The sequence below is a fragment of the Equus caballus genome, chromosome 7, assembly GCF_041296265.1.
Source record: "Equus caballus isolate H_3958 breed thoroughbred chromosome 7, TB-T2T, whole genome shotgun sequence".
NCBI lineage: Eukaryota > Metazoa > Chordata > Mammalia > Perissodactyla > Equidae > Equus > Equus caballus.
Window position 1 is genome coordinate 2,161,177 of NC_091690.1, and position 18,859 is coordinate 2,180,035.

Consider the following 18,859-nt stretch of genomic DNA (forward strand, 5'->3'; position numbering starts at 1 on the left):
TTCCCTCTTTTTATAGGGATACTCACCATTGGCTTAAGACCTGCTCTAATCTACTATGAACGCATCTTGATGACATCTGCAAAGATTTTATTTCCTAATAAGGTCATATTCTGAGGTTCCAGGTGGACATGAAATTCGAAGAGATGCTGCTGAACTCTGTATATGTGTATACAGGTATATATTTTATAATCAATTTAGATATTAACTTCCAGCATTACATAAAATAATTATCTCACTGTTCTACTGTTTCCTGGAATCAGATATATATCTGCATACCCATTAAAAAATCTCCAACTCCATCTCCCTCTCATCCCCTCACTGTGCTACTTTTCCCATGTTCGATGAAAGGTCAATGAAATCTACAGGTCGATGAGGTTCTGCTGAATGGTGTCATTTCATTGTTGTTAAGGCACTAAGGTACATGTCCCAGAATCCCTGTCTTCATGATTCTGGGTTAGAATTCACCAATAGCCTCCTTCACATCACATTTGAAAGGTGCACATGAAGCAGCCGTTACTCTCAGGGTCTGGACCATACACATGGAGCAATGCACAGCAGCTTGACAGGCAATAGCTTCCAGCTTATTTTTCTGATCACCAGCCCAGACACTCAAGCATGTACCCAAACCAAACACCAAATTCCCCTTTCCATTTTCTTAGAGGCCCTGGCCTCCAAACATGTGCTCCTGTTCTCTGTAATTGTGGATCAGATTCTAGGGTCAGAGACCCACAGGTGTGGGCTGTGCAAAGCCCCGGTGTGCCCTCCAGGCCCCTGATGGAGGCTGTCACGGTGGTTGAGCTTGACTGACGCTGACTCCCCTCTCTTCTGGATCTTGCCTTATTTGTACCAGATGTTACTTGTACAGTGAACACCCATTCCCTTTATGTTGACAAGATCTGGGGCCTAATTCCACGACGGACACAGCAGTGCAGCCAAAGAAAACGGGGCCTTGTTTCCCTGCTGCACCGTTGAGTGGCTGCACTGCCTGTCCTTCCACATGAGAAGTGAGCACCTTCCTCATGTGTCAGGGACATGGTGGGAGTGTCCTGAACTCGGGGCTGAGAACAGGCCCTCAGGATGTGTTCAGTTATCATATTTATGCATAAATAAAACACTTGTGCACTCAGAAGATTTCACATGTTTCCCAGGAAAGTCCTATTAACGCTGTTTTCAAATCAGTTGTATATTAACAAGTGTCACTCTCTGCTTTTCCTGGGCTGAGAGATTATGTTAAAATGTCTGCATTTACAAGTTGTCCAGTCAGAATTGCAATTTTCTCAACTTAATTCCTAGCATTCTCATGCATTCTTAGTCCATACGTATACCATGTGCATATGCATTTAAATATATTTTCAGGCAAATTTTTTGCTCTTATATACCTAAAACTTTTGTCATTAAACTAACCTATAATTCATTAATAAAAGTAAGATAATGATTGTGCCAAAGCTCACTAGCCAAAGAACAGCAGGATCACACCTGCAGTCACAGAAAGTGGGGTGCACTGACTTAGAGCACTGGGGGTGCACACACCGTGCAGGACTGTGGGAGTGTCAGTAGGAGGGAATATGACACATGGGACCTGAGGACATATTTGGACAGGAATCTATCACACGTTCAGCCTTGTGTGAGATGAGTGGAGTAAGTGTTCCAGCAAGAGTTCCTTCGCTCTGATTTGATGCTGTCAGGAGGTGAAGGTAATGTGGTCACTGGAGATCTCAACAGTTCTTGTCTAGAAAGCAGAAGGAGTGGAGCGCAGCTAAAAGTAGTTGGTGAACAGGCAGCCGTCACATTAGAAGGAAATGGAGAAAGTTTGGTCAGTAGCGTGGTTTGGCTTCCATTCCATTTGTCGCCTTTTTGTGGACCTGATTATAACTTGTTCTTCCTTTTGTCTCAACCCATCACAGTCACAGATTTCCCCCATCTGATGACAGAGCCGGTGAAACTTTCTGCTCAATGTGAGGAAGCCACAGCCCAGCAGTGTCAGGCCAGCTTCCAGGTGTCCGAGGCTGCCTTTGCCATTCTCATTGGCTACGTGAACACTGATATATTTCTTTCTGTGCACGGGGACTGTTTCAAATGTCTTCTGTAAAGTGACTAAGGTAACATATAAACCTAGTTCCTCCTCAGCAAACTCTATAAGGTAGACACGTTTATTATCTCCCGGGATGAGTTAACTGAGACTATGAACATAGGTGATTTATCAGAGGCCACCCAGGATCAGATAGGAAGGAAGCCGCCCAGGATCATGACGCAAACCCCGCCTTCCTTTCTCACAGTCCATCCTCTTCCTCTGGTGCTAAATGTTGAGCATCCCTCATAGCCACACACGCGAGGCTCAAAACAGTTAGTCTCTACACTAATCTGGGCACTGCAGGCACTTGCCCATCTGTCTTCCTGCTCTCTGCGACCTTCTCAGAAGCACCTGCTCCCTTGACACTCCCCCAGTGTCACCCCGCCCTGGGCTGGAGTGACTCTGCCAGTCTAGGACCTGTGTATAATAAACTACTTTCCTGAGCCTTCCTCTGCCCCCTCTCTGGCCATACATGACAGGCCATCCTCTCAAGGGACAGAGAACAGGTGCAGAGTGACAGCCCACAAACAGCATTCAGTGGGCATCCTGCCAAACTTCAGAGTCAGATCCTGAGAGCACAAGAAACAACAGGACCACAACTTGATGAGGGAAACACTCTCTGGGTATTCAGAAGGGTAGCTATCTGTAGGAAATGTTTGATTCAAGAATCTCATGGTTCTGATAGGAAAAGGCAAGAGTCCCATGGAAAATGTCAAGTATGAGCTCTGTCCACTGGTGGGGAAATGGCACAGTGTGCTTGTGACCCACACTTTTCATGCTGGTACAGTTTAGTGCAGCTGTCCTGAGCCTCATCAGTGTGTTGGGGTCCCCATAAGCACTGGTCATGTCGACTGGTGAGTTGATGACACCAGAGAGGAGAGTCCATCCTGACAAGGGTTGGAAGCCCTTAGGTACAGGCTTCCTCTCTGGAAAGGCTGTAAAGATACCTTTACTGACCATTTCCTCTCTCAGGTCCCTGGAGGAGTAGTCACCTTAAACATCCTCTGAGACATAGAGCCCCAGCCAGGCCCGCACAAAATACAGGACATCCACCATGCCCAGGGCCAGAGAAGGATCCCTGGAGACCATCTGACTCAGGAGAAACTGACCTTTGTCCCTGGAGGCACAGCAACAAAATTGTAAGTGGTCAGAATGAAGAGAAAACGCATGGTCCATTTCTCATCTAGTGGGAACAACACAAGAGAACATTCCTGGGCAGGAGCATCATCAATCAATTACCCACCTGTCAGACAGACAAATGGCCAGCAGATATTCAGCACAATTTCTAAAAACAATAAGACAGGGAGAAGATGTTTCCACTCCAGTATCAACTACCATTAAACCACTGAGTTATTTGGAGAACAAACATTTAGAAGCAGCATTTCCAGGAATTAGTAGTTTACTCAAGTTGGTTATGCCTGTAAACTGGAGGTCCCTCTCCTAACTCATTCCCACCCAAACTAAGTGCTCACCTCACCAAGAACGCTGGTGGTTCTACTTGTCCACAGACAACTAGGGAAGATGTGTGTTCAGTTCTGCCTCCCACACTGCTCATCTGCAGGAGCCTGACTCCTGGGGACCTCTGGCTGGAGACCACTGACATGAGGAACATTTGGGTTTTCACCATTAGGAATGAAGAAATGATTTTAATGAAAAGACGTTGGTAGCAGCATACGAAGTTAAGAAAAACAAACCAAAAAGAAAAATATCAAAAGGCATATGTATTTAGCACTATTATCCCAGGATATATACAGAAGAACAGGCACAATTACAAGAATAAATTATCCTCCAGAATGGGATAGTTTAACATAACCTCAAATTTAATAAAACATAACACTTGTAAGCATACAACAGACTTGAAAACCTAGGGAATGAGCTTTCGAAGAAACAACGTAGAGAGCTATTTTCCTGTTGTAAGTCACATATAAAAAACGAAAGAAGTAAGCACTCGGAAATTACATAGAAAAATGGAAAGAAATTAAACATACAGGGTTTAACATTTAGATAGCAGTCAGCCGTAAGAGAAACTCACAAATTCAAATACATTTGCAAATGCTGCTTTCAATCATGGAAGTATCCAGAAAGAAGAAATGCCGGATTACTGAAGCCTTGCAACAATGCAACCAGGGAAGTAACTTTATGCTATATGTGGCTACAGCATTGAATCTGTGAGGGTGGAGGCAGGAAACAGATCCACTATTAGAGAACAAGATGCTTCCCACAGAATTCATGTCATCAGGAGAAGCATTGGAGATGGAGGGGGTCAAGAATGAGAGACTGCCACAAAGTGTGACAGCCTGAAGTGGCCTGATGCACACCAACGAGCTGCAGGAAAATGCAAGTAAATGTGTGAACCTGCAAACCAAAGAGGCTCCATGATGGGGGAGCTTGTAGGAAAGTCTGTGGAACCTGCTGCCTAAGAGGGAGCTGATGTCAAACATGGTGTTTGGTTGGGGCTGTTCCAGACGGGCAGAGCCAGAAGTCAGAAAAGTGTGCTGTGAGGCAGGCCTCCTAGGGTCCCAGGCACCTCTGTCTCCTGACAGGACAGGAGAACTGAGACTCACGGATTCTCCACTTCTGCTATCCAAACCTCATGTGTCTTCCTCTGCTCGTGAACTTTAACTCAGAGCCACACACAGAAGGACTTTCAGATAGTTTCCCACCTTCCGCAAGGTGACAGCACAGTTCAGTAGAAGCCTCTGGACACCAGCTCCATCTTCATGCCACAAGTTTCTCTTCTGAACTCAATTTATCATGTCCATTTCCAAACAAGTTCATGAACAATGGGCAAAGTCATATTATGAACATAATCACATGGGACTGTCCCCTTCCAAGAGCTTTCCACAATACTACTTCATGTTAGAAACAGATGTGGTATTCACTAACGAGAATGAAATGTGCACTATACATCTTTCCATAAGAAAGATTGCAGAGGCAAACAGATATTCAGTCAGAAAAGCTGCAACAGTTGGCCAGATGTGAAATTTCAAGAATACAAGTGTAGCATCATGAATATACACTAGGAACACAAAGAAAAGTGAGAATTGAAAAATTTTCCTCTAAAATTATATCAAATTGCACATGACTATACAAAAAACAAAAACCACTTATCCCTGGGTCCAAAACATGTTGTAATATAAATAAGACGAGTGTACACACCTGTACAATTACTTAAGGTCCAAGGTGATGAAATATGTAGTAAGATGATGCATAAATAGACAGATATTTATTATCTTCAGTGTTCATATCAGCAACATGACCTGGAAATCGGTACACTGGGGGTCCCTAGTAAGGATGACACACTTATAAAGATGAAGCCACACAAAACAATCAAAAGGTCTCTTTCCTGCCCTGAGTTTTCATGAAGAAAATAAGTGAACTACTACACTTGAACGTTGCCCCACAGTCTTTCCAGGCCTAAGCAATCTCTCCAGTGTGTTTGCTCACATTTGCCACAAAGTTTCAAGCAGAGTGAAGGCTCTCCCTCAGTCCGTGGATTCAGATTTTACTCTCCAGTGTGTTCTCACAGGAATCCAGGATATGTGTGAGCTTTCCCACATTACTGACATTAATACCCCTCTGCCCATCGTGGGTTCTCAGATGACAGTGAAAATGTTGAGGCTGCATGAAAGCCTTCCCACAGGGCTGACATTCATAAGGTCACTCCCCACTGTGGCTTCTGGCATGCTCTTGAAGGTAGTAGTGACGACTGAAGGCTTTCCCACATTGCTGACACTCATAGGGCCGCTCCCCACTGTGGGTTCTGGCGTGTCGTTGAAGGTCAGCGTGACGAGTGAAGGCTGTCTCACATTCCTTACACGCGTAGGGCCTCTCCCCACTGTGCCTTCTCACGTGTACGTGCAGGGATGCAGAATCCTTGAAGGCTTTGCCACACTGCTTACACTCATAGGGTTTCTCTTCACTGTGAGTTCTCACATGTCTTCGACGTGAGGAGGAACACCTGAAGGCTTTCCCACACACCTTACATTCATAGGGTTTCTCACCACTGTGAATTCTCACATGCGTTTGAAAAGTTTCAAGCAGCTTGAAAGCTTTGCCACATGGCTCACACTCATAGGGTCTCTCCTCGGTGTGTGTTCTCATATGTCGTCGGCAGGAGGAGTGAGAGGAGAAGGCTTTCCCACACTGCTGACACTCATAGGGCCTCTCCCCAGTGTGTGTCTTCACATGTTCTTGGAGGGATAAGGTATAACTGAAGGCTTTCCCACATTCCTTACATTCATAGGGTTTCTCACCACTGTGAATTCTCAGATGCCTTTGAAAATGGTGAGGCTCCTTGAAAGCTTTCCCGCAGTGCTGACATTCATAGGGTCTCTCCCCAGTGTGTGTTCTCTTATGTCCTCGAAGCGAGGACCGAAAGGTGAAGGATTTCCCACACTGCTGGCACTGGAAGGGTCTCTCCCCACTGTGCAACCTTGCATGTGCTCGGCGGGAAGAGGAACTAGTGAATGTTTTCCCACACTCCTTACATTCATAGGGTTTCTCCACAACGGCTGTTGGCACATGAGTGCTTAGGCACGAGACACAACTGCGGGCCTGCCCACATTCCTCACAGGGATGAGGTTTGTGTCCAGTGTCAGATCGTTGCTGATTCTTAAGGAAGGATAAATCCATGAGGGCATCTCCACACTCTGTGCACTCTTCCGGTGTAACTCCAGTCGGACACCTCTCGGGCACAGGAAGGTTTGTGATCTGGTTCAGGGTTTCTCCACAGTGACCACCTTCACTGCTTCCGTGGAGACTCTCCAGCAAAGGACTCCTGTTCAAAATAGGAAGCACACTGTGAGGGATTGATGGTTATAACTGATTTCTTAATGATGACTTATTTACAGTTCTTGATTACTTTGACTATTTGTCATTTTCAGTAAATACGTATGTTCTCAGCATTGTCTATAGTTTCACAAAGTAACACAGGCTCAATGCCCAGACTGAGGACTCAAATAAAGCCAGAACTTTCAGTGGCTATTACACCTGGGGCTTCCAGATTATTCTTTCATGAGACGCTCAATATCTACATCCCGTTGAGGAAAATCTTGTCTTGTGAAAGTTTTGAGGACACAACTGTCTAGCTAGGTTTCTAGTTTTTCCTTAACATCAAGTCAGTCTGACATTCTGCTGAGACCCCTTCCTCCTGCAGGAACACCACTCACCTCAAACAACTCTCCTGGGTTTGGTGCTGATCTTCAATGCTATGCAATGGCCAGTTTTCTCCAAAACCAGACCAGGAATCACTTCCTCTGAATCTTACTATTTTCTCCTTACTGAATAATTTATGCTTCAAAATATCCTGCTGAGGACTTGATCCGCTGGCTTTAACTTGAGTGAAACAATCTGCAACAATTCGTAGCATAATTTAATCTCTTGGGAAAGGAATGTTGGGATGAAGAAAAGACAAGAGACCATATGTGGAGTTCCTGCCATAAAGTGATCCAAAAACGTGACCAAATGTTATAAGGAAGAATGGAGAGGTGAAAAAAGAAAAACTCTGAGGACCTCGGATATCAGTGACCTAGGCAGAGTAGAGAAATGAGTCAAAATGGCGGACTGTTCACTAAGAAATACTTCAAAACAAATGGAGAGGGATATGGAGATAAATATTATCAGAAGAGCAAAGTACGAAGGAACTGGGCAAAGGCAGACCCCCCCAATGCTCCCTGTATAAGAGGAGATACAGACGGGGGGCAAGAAGGGATGACAAGTCAGCAGGGAAGCCAGGTAAGTGACAAACGTCACCCTTCTCAAACAGTGGCTGAGTCCCATTTCTAATGGACGTGTCCAAGCATCATTCCCTCCTCCAGAGCCTGTTCCTCCCGAGGGTGGCTGCTCCCCTGGTGTGCGCAGGCACACGGACCCAGACGGAGCCTGTGTCCACTGCCTCAGCTGCCATGGGAGATGGATGGTGTGTGCGGCTGCTGATGGCTCACGGGGAAGAGCTGACCGAGAGGGAGGACGGAGGGGAACAAATAGTCCATGAGACGGGGCCATATGTTGGTCCTCAAAGCCAGTGAGGATGGATAAGTGCCAGGTTAATTGCAGCAAAATGACCATGTCAACTGTGTATTAACACAGTGTAACTGGCACAGGGGTGGAAACCACAGAGCTGCACCAAAGGGACACTGGAGACTATATTCATGCTTATAATATTAGGACACCTCCAACTTTTGTTCAGGAGTAATAAAAAATCCATTTAATCCATGAAACCTTGTATTTGTGGAAAAGCTGTTTGACTCTAGGTGGTTCCATGGAGGCTTGCACTATGTCTCTTTTTTCCAACATGTTCCCATTTCCTGGCCCCAATAAAAAAGGACAAGTGCAAGAAACACCTGTTCCCTCCCAGACTCAGTGAAGGCGTGAAGCCGTCCTCACCCACGGAGGCCAGGTTCCTGCAGGTCTCCAGCATCACGTCTCTGTAGAGCTTCCTCTGAGCACCATCCAGCAGAGCCCACTCCTCCGGGGTGAAGTTCACAGCCACATCCTCAAAGACCAGCGAATCCTGAAACAGCCCACACGTTCTACTTCAGCCAGGCCCCATCTGCACCAAGGGGTGTGGGAGGGTGACAGCCGGGGACCTGGACTCAACTCCTAGGACTCCTGAGCTCTCACTCTCGTTGGAAATGACAATAAAAATGCAAGTGGCACGCAGTACACTCAGCGATGGTAAGTGCTTGGAAAGCTGCAGCAAAGTGCAACCACAACAACTGACAGAGACTCATACATGCACAAATCTAAGAATTAAGAATTACGTGTTCTTTTTTTTATTTTTTTATTTTTTTTAAAGATTTTATTTTTTTCCTTTTTCTCCCCAAAGTCCCCCAGTACATAGTTGTATATTCATCATTGTGGGTCCTTCTAGTTGTGGCATGTGGGACGCTGCCTCAGCGTGGTTTGATGAGCAGTGCCATGTCCGCGCCCAGGATTCGAACCAACGTAACACTGGGCAGTGTGCAGAGGAGCGCGTGAACTTAACCACTCAGCCACGGGGCCAGCCCCAAGAATTATGTTTTCTGAGATGGAATAGACTCTGAGGTAAGGTAAAGACTGAAAAATGAAATCATCTTTCAGGTAAAATGGAATTGGTTTCGTGGCTTGATCGAAGTTACATCCTTGTCAGCTCCAGAACTGGAATGAGAATGTCGATGTTCTGAACCCTGGGACCTGCAGTGCGGCTTGAGCCGAACAATCTCTCCTTGGAGGCAACAGTGTTGAGGGGCCTGGACTCCTCCCTACATGGCAACGGAGGCAGAGACATGACCCCTCCCAGGACGAGGTGGACACTGTGGGCAGAGGTGTGAGCCAGGCCCTGGGACACCTGCTGGATAAGAGGAGAGCCTGTTTCCTGAAGACTCTGGGAAGATGGAAAACCTCTCAAATAACTAATCAAGTCCCCAGAATTCCAGGAAAATGGTCACACAAACAACAGTCATTGAAGGATGTGAAAGCAATAGAGGCAAATGGGACTTTAGCCAAGAGAAAAAATACCTAAATGACTTTAGAATGCTCTGTGATGACACCACACACATGGCATAAAGAGCACTATGAAATCTAAAGATAAAACTCCCAGCTGCATCAGCTGCAGAGAAGGTCAGGCCACCTCATCTAGCGCAGCACCTGGGGTTTGCCAACCACACACCTGACAGGAGGCTCGTGTTCTCACCGTGCTTAAAGAACTCAGATCACAACCATAAAAAAGAGACAACAATATAAAGAGAAACGCTATAATTAAATAATGGGCAAGAAATGTGAGCCGACCCGTCTCCAAAGAAGAAACAAGAATGGCCAAGATGACATGAGCAGAGGCTGGCCCTCAGCCAGCAGGGAAATGCAAATCAAAGCTACAAGCAGACCCCTGTTCATTCACTGCAGAAATGGAGCAAGTGCTGGCGGGACGTGAGCAAGGGGGAAGCTCAGCCATCGCTCACGGGCATGTAAACGGTGCAGCCACTTTGGAAGACAGTCTGGCGGGTCCTCAGGGATGAACGTCTGGTAAAGCCATGCATTCCCTCTATTTCCATACCCAATACTTGGACGTTAGTTACATTGCAACAGCTTTTAGGAAATATCAATTGGATACGTCCTTTTCTGGCATCCCGACACATTCTCTGAGTCACTTGTTTTCCTTGCTACGTGGTGACTCTTCCCCCTCTTTTACATGCACTCTTAACCCTGAGTCAAAACAAGAACTAAGCCTGGTAAACAAGGCTCTAACCTCCCAATTTTTAAATCGCTTTGATCCAGAAATTCCCTTATGCCTTTATGTGATAAACACACCTAAAAGTCCTACTGGTATCATCTTTCAAAAAGCGGGCAAGGTTATAAAATGCTTGGAATGGATATGCTTGCCCACACACCTCCTAAGGGACTCTACACATATTTTGATGGAGAGGCGGAACTTATCCAAAAGGGACGTTTACGATGTTTACAATTACGAGGCGCTGATCCTCAGGTTATCTTTTTACCTTGCACGTCTTCTCAATTTGATCATGTTATGATGACCAGTTCACAAATACAGATGGCTTTGCAATCTTATATGGGTGAGATTTCTTTTAAATCCCTGTCCCATCCGCTCTTTCGTTTTTGTACACAAACTCCGCTTACCTTCTCCTCGGTTATCTCTTCCCAACCTATTCCTGATGCCTTAACCGTGTTCGCTGACGGCTCCGGAAAAACCGGAAAAGCTGGTGTAGCTTGGTTTGCTAATAACGACTGGCAGACCAAAGTCTCAAACTGCAGAATTGGCAGCTGTGTATCTAGCCCTGTGCACCTTTCCTTCTGTTCCTTTGAATATTCTTACAGATTCCGCTTATGTAGCTAATGCTGTCCCGCTTTTGCCCTCCGTTTTAAACTTTCATCCATAAAACTGGCATCCCCTATAATTCTACGGGACAAGCTATTATTGAGCGATGTCATAGAATGCTAAACGCTGCTCTACAAAAAATGAAAGGGCGAAATGAGTATTATAAGAATGATCCGCAAGGTATTCTCAATCATGCCTTATTTATTTTAAATTTTTTGAATCTAGCAGAGGATGGTACATCAGCTGCAGAAAGATATGTGGGTCAAACTCAGAACCACATGGCCCAACAGAGGCCAGCATTACACACATCTGTTTCGACACAAAATCTTGGCAAAGTGTGGATTAAACGTCCTTATACGGATATCTAGGAGGGCCCTTTTATGGTTAAATGTGGGAAGAGAGGAGCTCTTTGTGTTTTGATGGATAAAGGCATTGAGTGGATTCCATCAAAACGTGCACGGCCTGCTCTGGAATAACCGGAAAATGGACAAACGGATAAGTAAATCAGTTTTTTTCTTTTTCCTCTTTTCTTCTCTAATGCATGTTGAGGTGATTTCAGAGCATGAGAATCTCACATATTGGGCCTTTATTCCTAATCCTCCTCTCTTTACTCCGGTTACTTGGTGGCATGCCCCCTTTGTCCTTTAACGAGTCTGAGTGGACAGGAGGAACTGGGGTACCCCGACAACAGCATACAGGCCTGCACCAAAAGGAAGAAGAACCTCTGGTGATGTATGCTAATGATTCACCTTTTTGTATGGTTTATCAAAACAAAAGTACAACATGTGTCACCTTTCAGGAACAAATGTATTTGTATTACCAACCTAAGAAAGGACAAGAGGCAGCCAATCTAACGTACATTACTGCTATATCAACATCTTACAAAGACAAACGTAACGTCACACAAGTTCCTTTCGTCCCAATTTGCCGTCCAAAAACTGATTGGTGTTACAAACATTACTCAGTACCGTGGTCCCCTTGCCGTACAGCATATCCAAGGCGGGGCAACATCTTTGGGGCCAACACGCTGGATCGGGACCTCATGGACGTCTTTTGAGTGACAATCATACTTGGGCCTTCAACAGATCAAGTCAGAAACCTATGACAGGCAGCGAACACAGCCTATGTGGACCCCTTCTACAACTATCTCACAGTGAGACAGTGTGCAGCCCCCTCACAAAGGAATATGGAGGGTCGGGTTGCCTTTATATCACGACAATTGTCCCATGGTAAATATGAGAATGCAACTGGCGATTATTCACTGACTCTGATTCGAAATGTTTCTGATACCGTTATGATCTGTACCACCCATCCTTATGTGTTATTATGGGGAAAAAATGTCCCCACTATCGAAGAATCTTCTAGTATGTATGTAGTTAATATTTCTCCCCCATATTGCTATCCTGATTGTTTAGCACATTATAAAGTAACCTCGTTAAATGTGACTTACGTAATGGTGTTAAAAAGAAGAGCACACATTTGGTTACCTGTTTCTTTGAATAGAACATGGTCTGAAGAACATGCTTTACATATTCTCCTTGAATCCATGAAGAAATTACGCCATAAGCGGTTTCTGGCTACACTAATTGCGTTCACTGTGTCCGCGGAGATTATCATTACATCGGCCGCTATGGCTACTACTGCCTTGGTTAACAGTGTTCAAACAGTCCATAAGGTGGAGTCCGTCTTGGTAAATGTCACTCAAGAATTATAGACACAGGCGGATATTGATAAAGGGCTAATGTCACGATTGCAGGCATTAGAGACAGCAGTCGAGTGGCTGGGAGAGCAGCAAAATGCATTAAATATGCGTATGAAACTAAAATGTGACTGGCAATTTTCCATGCCATGCGTTACCCCCCTACCATCTAATAGCTCGCTGACATCTTGGCAAGAAATAAGAAAACATTTACAGGGGGCATTTAATACCTCCCTGGCCAATGACATCACTGGGCTACAAGCTCGGTTAGAGAGGCAGTTACAAGAAGTACATAAGCTGTTCCCTCAACAAATATTTCAAGGCACTGAAAATGGGTTACACTGGCTAGAGCCCTCCAATTGGTTCTCGGGCCTCAATTTATGCATATTTGTTAATGCTGGTGTGATTTTGATATTATCCATGTTAATAGTTTATGTTTTACGTCTGCCGTGCTCCCTGAAAAAACAACAAAGTCAACAAGAGCAAGCATTGGTTATGATGGGCCTTCTGGCCTCAGCACAACATGATGCCTTCCTTGCTTTAAAAAACAAAAAAGGGGGAAATGTAACCGCCCCTGATGCAGGAAGGGTTAATAATCACTGGAAAAGGCTTGCCAACAAACTGTGACCTGGAGGTGAGAAGGCTGGTTAGCCAAAGAAGGGTAAGACCTCCAGGGGGAGGCAAGCTAAGACAGGCACAGCTGCCCAGAGCACAGATGGAGACAGGACACCGGGAGCAGGAGGGGCCGTTGCCTAGGAGACCTTGCATGCTCAGAGATAAGAACCCATGAGCACAGCAAAAACGTGATAATATCAAAACAGAGGCCGAGGGAGGGCTCCTTGAGAAATCACTAAGAATTCTTGGCATCCGCTAATTACTTTGTCCAGAACACATGTGTATATTTAACAGATGTAAGCTGAGTATATGTGGAAACGCTGGTTATAATAAACTCAGAGTGGCCATCAGTCCTCTCCGCATCTATTCTGGTGTGCACATTGGATCGCGACACCGACACCCGGGGGCAGCACGCTGGGAGATGCCACCACCCAACCAAGAAAATAAAAGCCTTACACCTTCATGTAACACAACAAAAGTCCAGGCGCTGGGGCGCCCTGGGGTCACAGGGCGCAGACCCCGTCAAGGACACACCGGGAGGAGCAGCGCGGTGGGAGCAGCGCAGACCAGCACCTGCTCCACAGCGACAAGGACACGGAAGGCAGGAGGTGGAACCTGGTCCTGAGCTGGGCGGGGTCCCCCTGCGGGGAGGTGGGCAGGCGGCCCCTCCCAGGGCGGGAGGGACAGAACCCGAGGCTGCGCTCAGCCCGGCTCCCTCCTCAGGGCGGACGCGCCCCTCCTCCCGGGCCTCCTCCTCAGCAAAGAGGAGCCGCTCCGAGCTCCCGCTCCGCCCCGTATAGACGCTCCTTTCACGGACCCTCTCACCAGCAGGGACCCCCGGGAGCCCGCCCCACGTGTGACCTTCACCGACTCACTCAGCGCGCAGCACACTCGGCTCCACCGACCCCACGCGCGATGCCGCCCGCCTGCCTGCTCCCCTCCTGCCCGGCAGAGGAAAGCCCTTTGCTGGGGGGTTCGGGGCTGGAGGACCTGAGAGGCGCCCTCGGCCCCGTCCCACCGTCTTCGGATCAGAGTCTGCGGCCCCCACTCCGGACGGGGCTCAGCGTCAGGTCAGGGCGGGCCCACCCCGCGGCCGCCCCACCGCCCCACCGCCCCACCGCCCCAGCCCTGACCGCCGGCCGGGGTCGTCCCGTCCCCTCGGACCCCGCCCGTCCAAGGACTCGGGTGGGACCGGGACGCCCATGCGGAGCCGGGACGGGACGCCGGGACCCACCCCGCGGCCGAGGGCGGGGACTCGGGGGACCCCGGGGGGCGCAGGGAGACCCGGGCCCGCGGCCGCTTCCAGCCGGTTCCCGCCGGTTTGAACCAGCCGCTCCGGGTCCCGGCCCGGCCCGCGCACTCACCATCTCCGCCTGCTCCGGACCCTCCGCGCGTCCTCCCCGCGGCCCCGGCAGGGGACAGCGACGGGACGGGACACCTGGGGCCGCGCGGGGCAGGTGTGGGCGGGGACGCGGCCGGACGAGAGCGACGTCCACGCGGATACGAGCGCGCCCGCCCCCGGGCCTGATTGGACGGAGCTCCGGCAGCCCGCGCCCTGATTGGACGGTGCTTTGGGCCGTCCCACAGCCTCGGCTCCTTATTGGCCGGTTTCCCGAGACCCTCCACCTCGGGCAGGGAGGCCCCTCCTCCTCCTGGACTCGGAAGTCCTGACTCAGTTTCCGCAGCCGGCGCGCGGCGTCTGGAGCTAAAACTGGACAAACGGGGGTGGGTCGGTCTGGTGACGTCCGGGGTCAGGAGTCGGCTCCTGGGGAAGTCACCGTTCGTCTGTGCCCTTTAAGAACACAGACAATGACCTGAGCAGGACAGTGTCCGGGTCGGTTTTGACAGACGACCTTTAACACCGTAGGCCCCGCCCATCCTCCCCGCCTCCACGTGGGGGCCTGAGGTCACACCGGGGGCTCCGGGTCCTCTGCCCCGTGGGAAGGGGGACCCGCGGGCCCAGCCTGCGCGCAGGACTGTCCCGGCCCCGCCACCGTCGGGGACGTTAGAATCCTCACGTGTGCGTTTACTGCCAGGAAACGTTCTTTAGATCCGTTTGTGTGTGTCTGGTCTCGGGAACATAGAAAGGAAAAATTCACTATAATTCAAACAGCAGGTACTTGGGCAATTAGAATTATAACTCGGGAGACACGGATTCAGGTAGAAACCTGTCCACGAAAATAATCCGTAACCAATCTATAGATGAAAATTTGGGTGAGTTTATTCTGAGCCACAATGTGAGGACCGTGACCCAGGGCCTTTCTTCCCAAAGGAAGAAAGGGCACCAAAGAAGTGGGGTGCACAGAGTGGTTATGTACCCCCAGAGAGCATGTTTCACATAGGATTGAAATGTCCCTTTTGCAACAGTCACGAGACTGCTCTGTGGGCACAGCAGGTGGCAGGTCTGCTGTCTCCAGCTGGGTGGTCACAGGTGAGCACACCTGTGTTCCTAGCCCGAGGAAAGATGCTTATCCTTAAGGAAATGCCAATGTGGGGGGACGTTGCACCTTTGTCTTAAGGGCCTTTGTTCTTGGCTTTGGGACACAGCAAATATTTAAGCAGAAATACCATGCGTGCTCAACGGCCATGTCAAGCCCTTTTGGAAAAACAAGTCAGGCAGAATTAGTTTTCCACCGAATGGCTTCCTCATAGACTCCAATATATGCTATTGCTCGCCGTTTCTATTTGTCAGGTTAAAGAGTTCTAATATGTGTGATTAAAGCTACCAGAAATTAATAAGGAAAACATATTTGTATTCCAGGAAAGTAAGGTGTAAGTTTTCAGTAAAGAAGCTACAAAGAATGGACATATTTTGTTTGGTTGGTTAAGAAAAATAAAATTTGTCCTAAAGTTCTATCAGGGAAAAAGAAAGGCAGGGGACAAATTCTGAATGTAAAAGAAAGTTCTAGAAGCTTTGTGAAAGAGAAATTCTGAAAAGAGTTTTACGCATGGTCAAGCTGGCTAAGATTGAAATGAATCTAATTAAGTAAATGGGTTTTAGGATGAAAAAGTAAACTGGTACCAAAGTTAGAATTTCACTTTCTCTCTTAAAAGGATAATTTTCTTAAATTCTTAGTCTGCTCTTGATAAGGAGGTTATAAAAGGTTTTTCCTTCTAAGTTTACCTAAAGGACAGAAGATCGATGTTTTGGTAAGATAATTTCCTATGTGCAAAAAGACAGAGGTCTCTATTAAGGTTTTTGCCGTTTCTGTTGTCACTTTGGTTAAATATTATTCAAAACATTGTTTCAGTGACCCTTGTTTCACCGTGACAAGATCAGCAACCCCTTGATCTTGTTTCAATAAGTGTTTTAAAACCTTTTGATATTTTTGACAAGCTTCTCCCTCAAAAAAAAAATTCAAGTCCTGAATAAAGGCTTTCCTTTGACTTTGGAGGAAGGAAGAGAATTTCTCTGAGGATTCTCAGAGGGCCCCTGGGACTTCTCAGAGAAATTTGCTCTCTCTTCCTATGAAGGAGGGATACTCATTAGGCTCGTTTGGTGCTAAATTGCATGAGAAGCATTGTCAAGTAAGTGATGACAAACCTTAGGTTCTATTGTGCAGGTAAATATTACTCACTATTTTAACCCTGCTACGTTGCTTCCAACATCACAAGGGGAGAAGACCACGCCTGCATTCTATTGTTTAATTTGGTTTACAGATGGGTCTTACTTAAACCATAAGCAAGGATGTTATCAAGCTGGAGATGCTGTCCAGCCTTGAATGCCTGCTACTTTCTGATGTGGGGTCGGTGAGCCGAGGAGTCGAAAGAAAGATTTCTTAGACTCTTAAGATCTGGCAGTAGTGCTCTTTTATTTAGAGAATAGTGTGGAATAGCATGGGGACAGGACCCATGGGCAGTCAGAGCTCCTGCTGCTGCCCTATGAAGACATTAAATGATACGCAACATAGCCTTTTGCTGCTCGATTTAGAAGTGTCCCAAATGCGTAAGGCAGTCCTCCAAAACAGAATGGCACTGGAGGTCTTGACAGCAGCACAGGGGGGCACTTGTGCCATTATAAAAACTGAATGTTGTGTTTATATTCCTGACTACCATCAAAATATCTCAGGCTTCCTATCTGATATGAGCCACCAAATTAAATCCATGTCTGACCCTACCCTGTCTCTAAACGATTGGTTGAACTCCTGGTCAGGACCAAGTTTCTGGACTACTATCAAAACCTTAGTCATTGGGTTAATCATCTTGCTCGTATTTCTTATTATAATTTGTTGTCTATTTCATTGTTTGTCTTCCGCATGTCAACAAAGTCTCACCTCCTGGACCACCTCTCGTCAAATGATTCTCTCGTCTCCAGAGGCTCTGGATGCCTTGTCAGCCTTGGACTCCACGGGCACAGCCTTCCGGTCCGCTGAACCTCCTACCTATACCTATGGCCCCATTTAGGGACAGCTCTGCGACCTCGTACAGCCAGAAGTAGTTACAGAAGAGTGACCATGGTCCATATCCCCAAAAGATTTCGGGGCCAAATGGGTTCAGGGGGGGTTGATGATGTGGATTAAGGCTGCCCCAGCTAGAGAAGCCCAAGGTGACCTGGCCTACATGCCAAACTATATGACCCAATGGACTTTTTTTATGGTATGAATTAGGACCGCCCCAGGGAGAGAAGCCCAGGGCATCCTCACCTACAAGCCAATCTATGTGACCAGATTCGTGTCTAAAGTTATATGACTGCACAATAACCAGACCCCATCTGCACTGAAATCATTTAATGACTTTTTACATCATCTTTTCTCTTTCCAGTAAAAATAAGTCACATACCCATGCCTTATAAAATTAGCCTTAACCCTCAACTCAGGGCAGCAGCAGGAGCTCTGACTGCCCATGGGTCCTGTCCCCATGCTATTCCACACTATTCTCTAAATAAAAGAGCACTACTGCCAGATCTTGAGAGTCCAAGAAACTTTCTTTCGACTCCTGGGCTCACCGACCCCGCATCACTTTCTATTAACTACACTAACCCAGTAAAAGATTTCCTTCTATAGGCTCAGAAAATTGCTATGGAAGAAAAATAAAACAAATTAAAATATATATAGTTGCAACAAAAGGGAAAAACAATACTTTTGGAAACTTTCTCCCAGTGGCTCATATGGCCTCTACTTGTGCTATGTGCCCAAATCCAGAGAAGCCACTTCATGAGTCACAAGGCCACTTTCCCTTCCTTAGGGACCTTTTGAGGTATGACAATTGGACTTTGTCCAAATGCCACCATCTCAAGGATAAATATATCTTATAATGATCATTGTTTTGAGGCTTTTCCTGGAAGAAGAGCGATGGCTTTCAATAAATTATTATTGAAAAGGATAATTGCTGTTTGAGGAATTCCTCCCAAGTTACACAGTGACTGGGAAACTCATTTCACCGGATAAATAATTGAATCTATTTGTAACGTTTGGCATATATTGCAGCATTTCCACTGTGCTTACCATCCTCGATCCTCAGGATTGGTCAAACAACTAACGGCACAACCAAAACTTAGCTGGCAAAGCTTTCCTAAGCCTTTACTCTCTGATGGCCAAAAGCTCTTGTGCTCGTGCTCCTTAATCTTAGATCTACACTTTTTGTAAACATCGGCTGTCTCCTTTTGAAATAATAAAACAGCCTGTGCAATTAGATGAAGAAATATATGAACCAGCTTTGC

At 46.9% G+C, this 18,859-nt stretch overlaps 1 protein-coding gene across 1 annotated transcript; it reads right to left on the reverse strand.

Moving 5' to 3' along the window:
* Nucleotides 1-3,777: 3,777 nt before the first annotated feature.
* Nucleotides 3,778-14,731, reverse strand: LOC138915031 (zinc finger protein 77-like). Its single transcript, XM_014741298.3, has 4 exons — nucleotides 14,565-14,731; nucleotides 8,459-8,585; nucleotides 7,243-7,423; nucleotides 3,778-6,851 (listed from the first exon to the last, which is right to left on the reverse strand). Exons 1-4 carry the CDS (start codon nucleotides 14,565-14,567, stop codon nucleotides 5,732-5,734), a joined length of 1,431 nt encoding a protein of 476 aa, XP_014596784.3. The 5' UTR covers nucleotides 14,568-14,731; the 3' UTR covers nucleotides 3,778-5,731.
* Nucleotides 14,732-18,859: the final 4,128 nt, after the last annotated feature.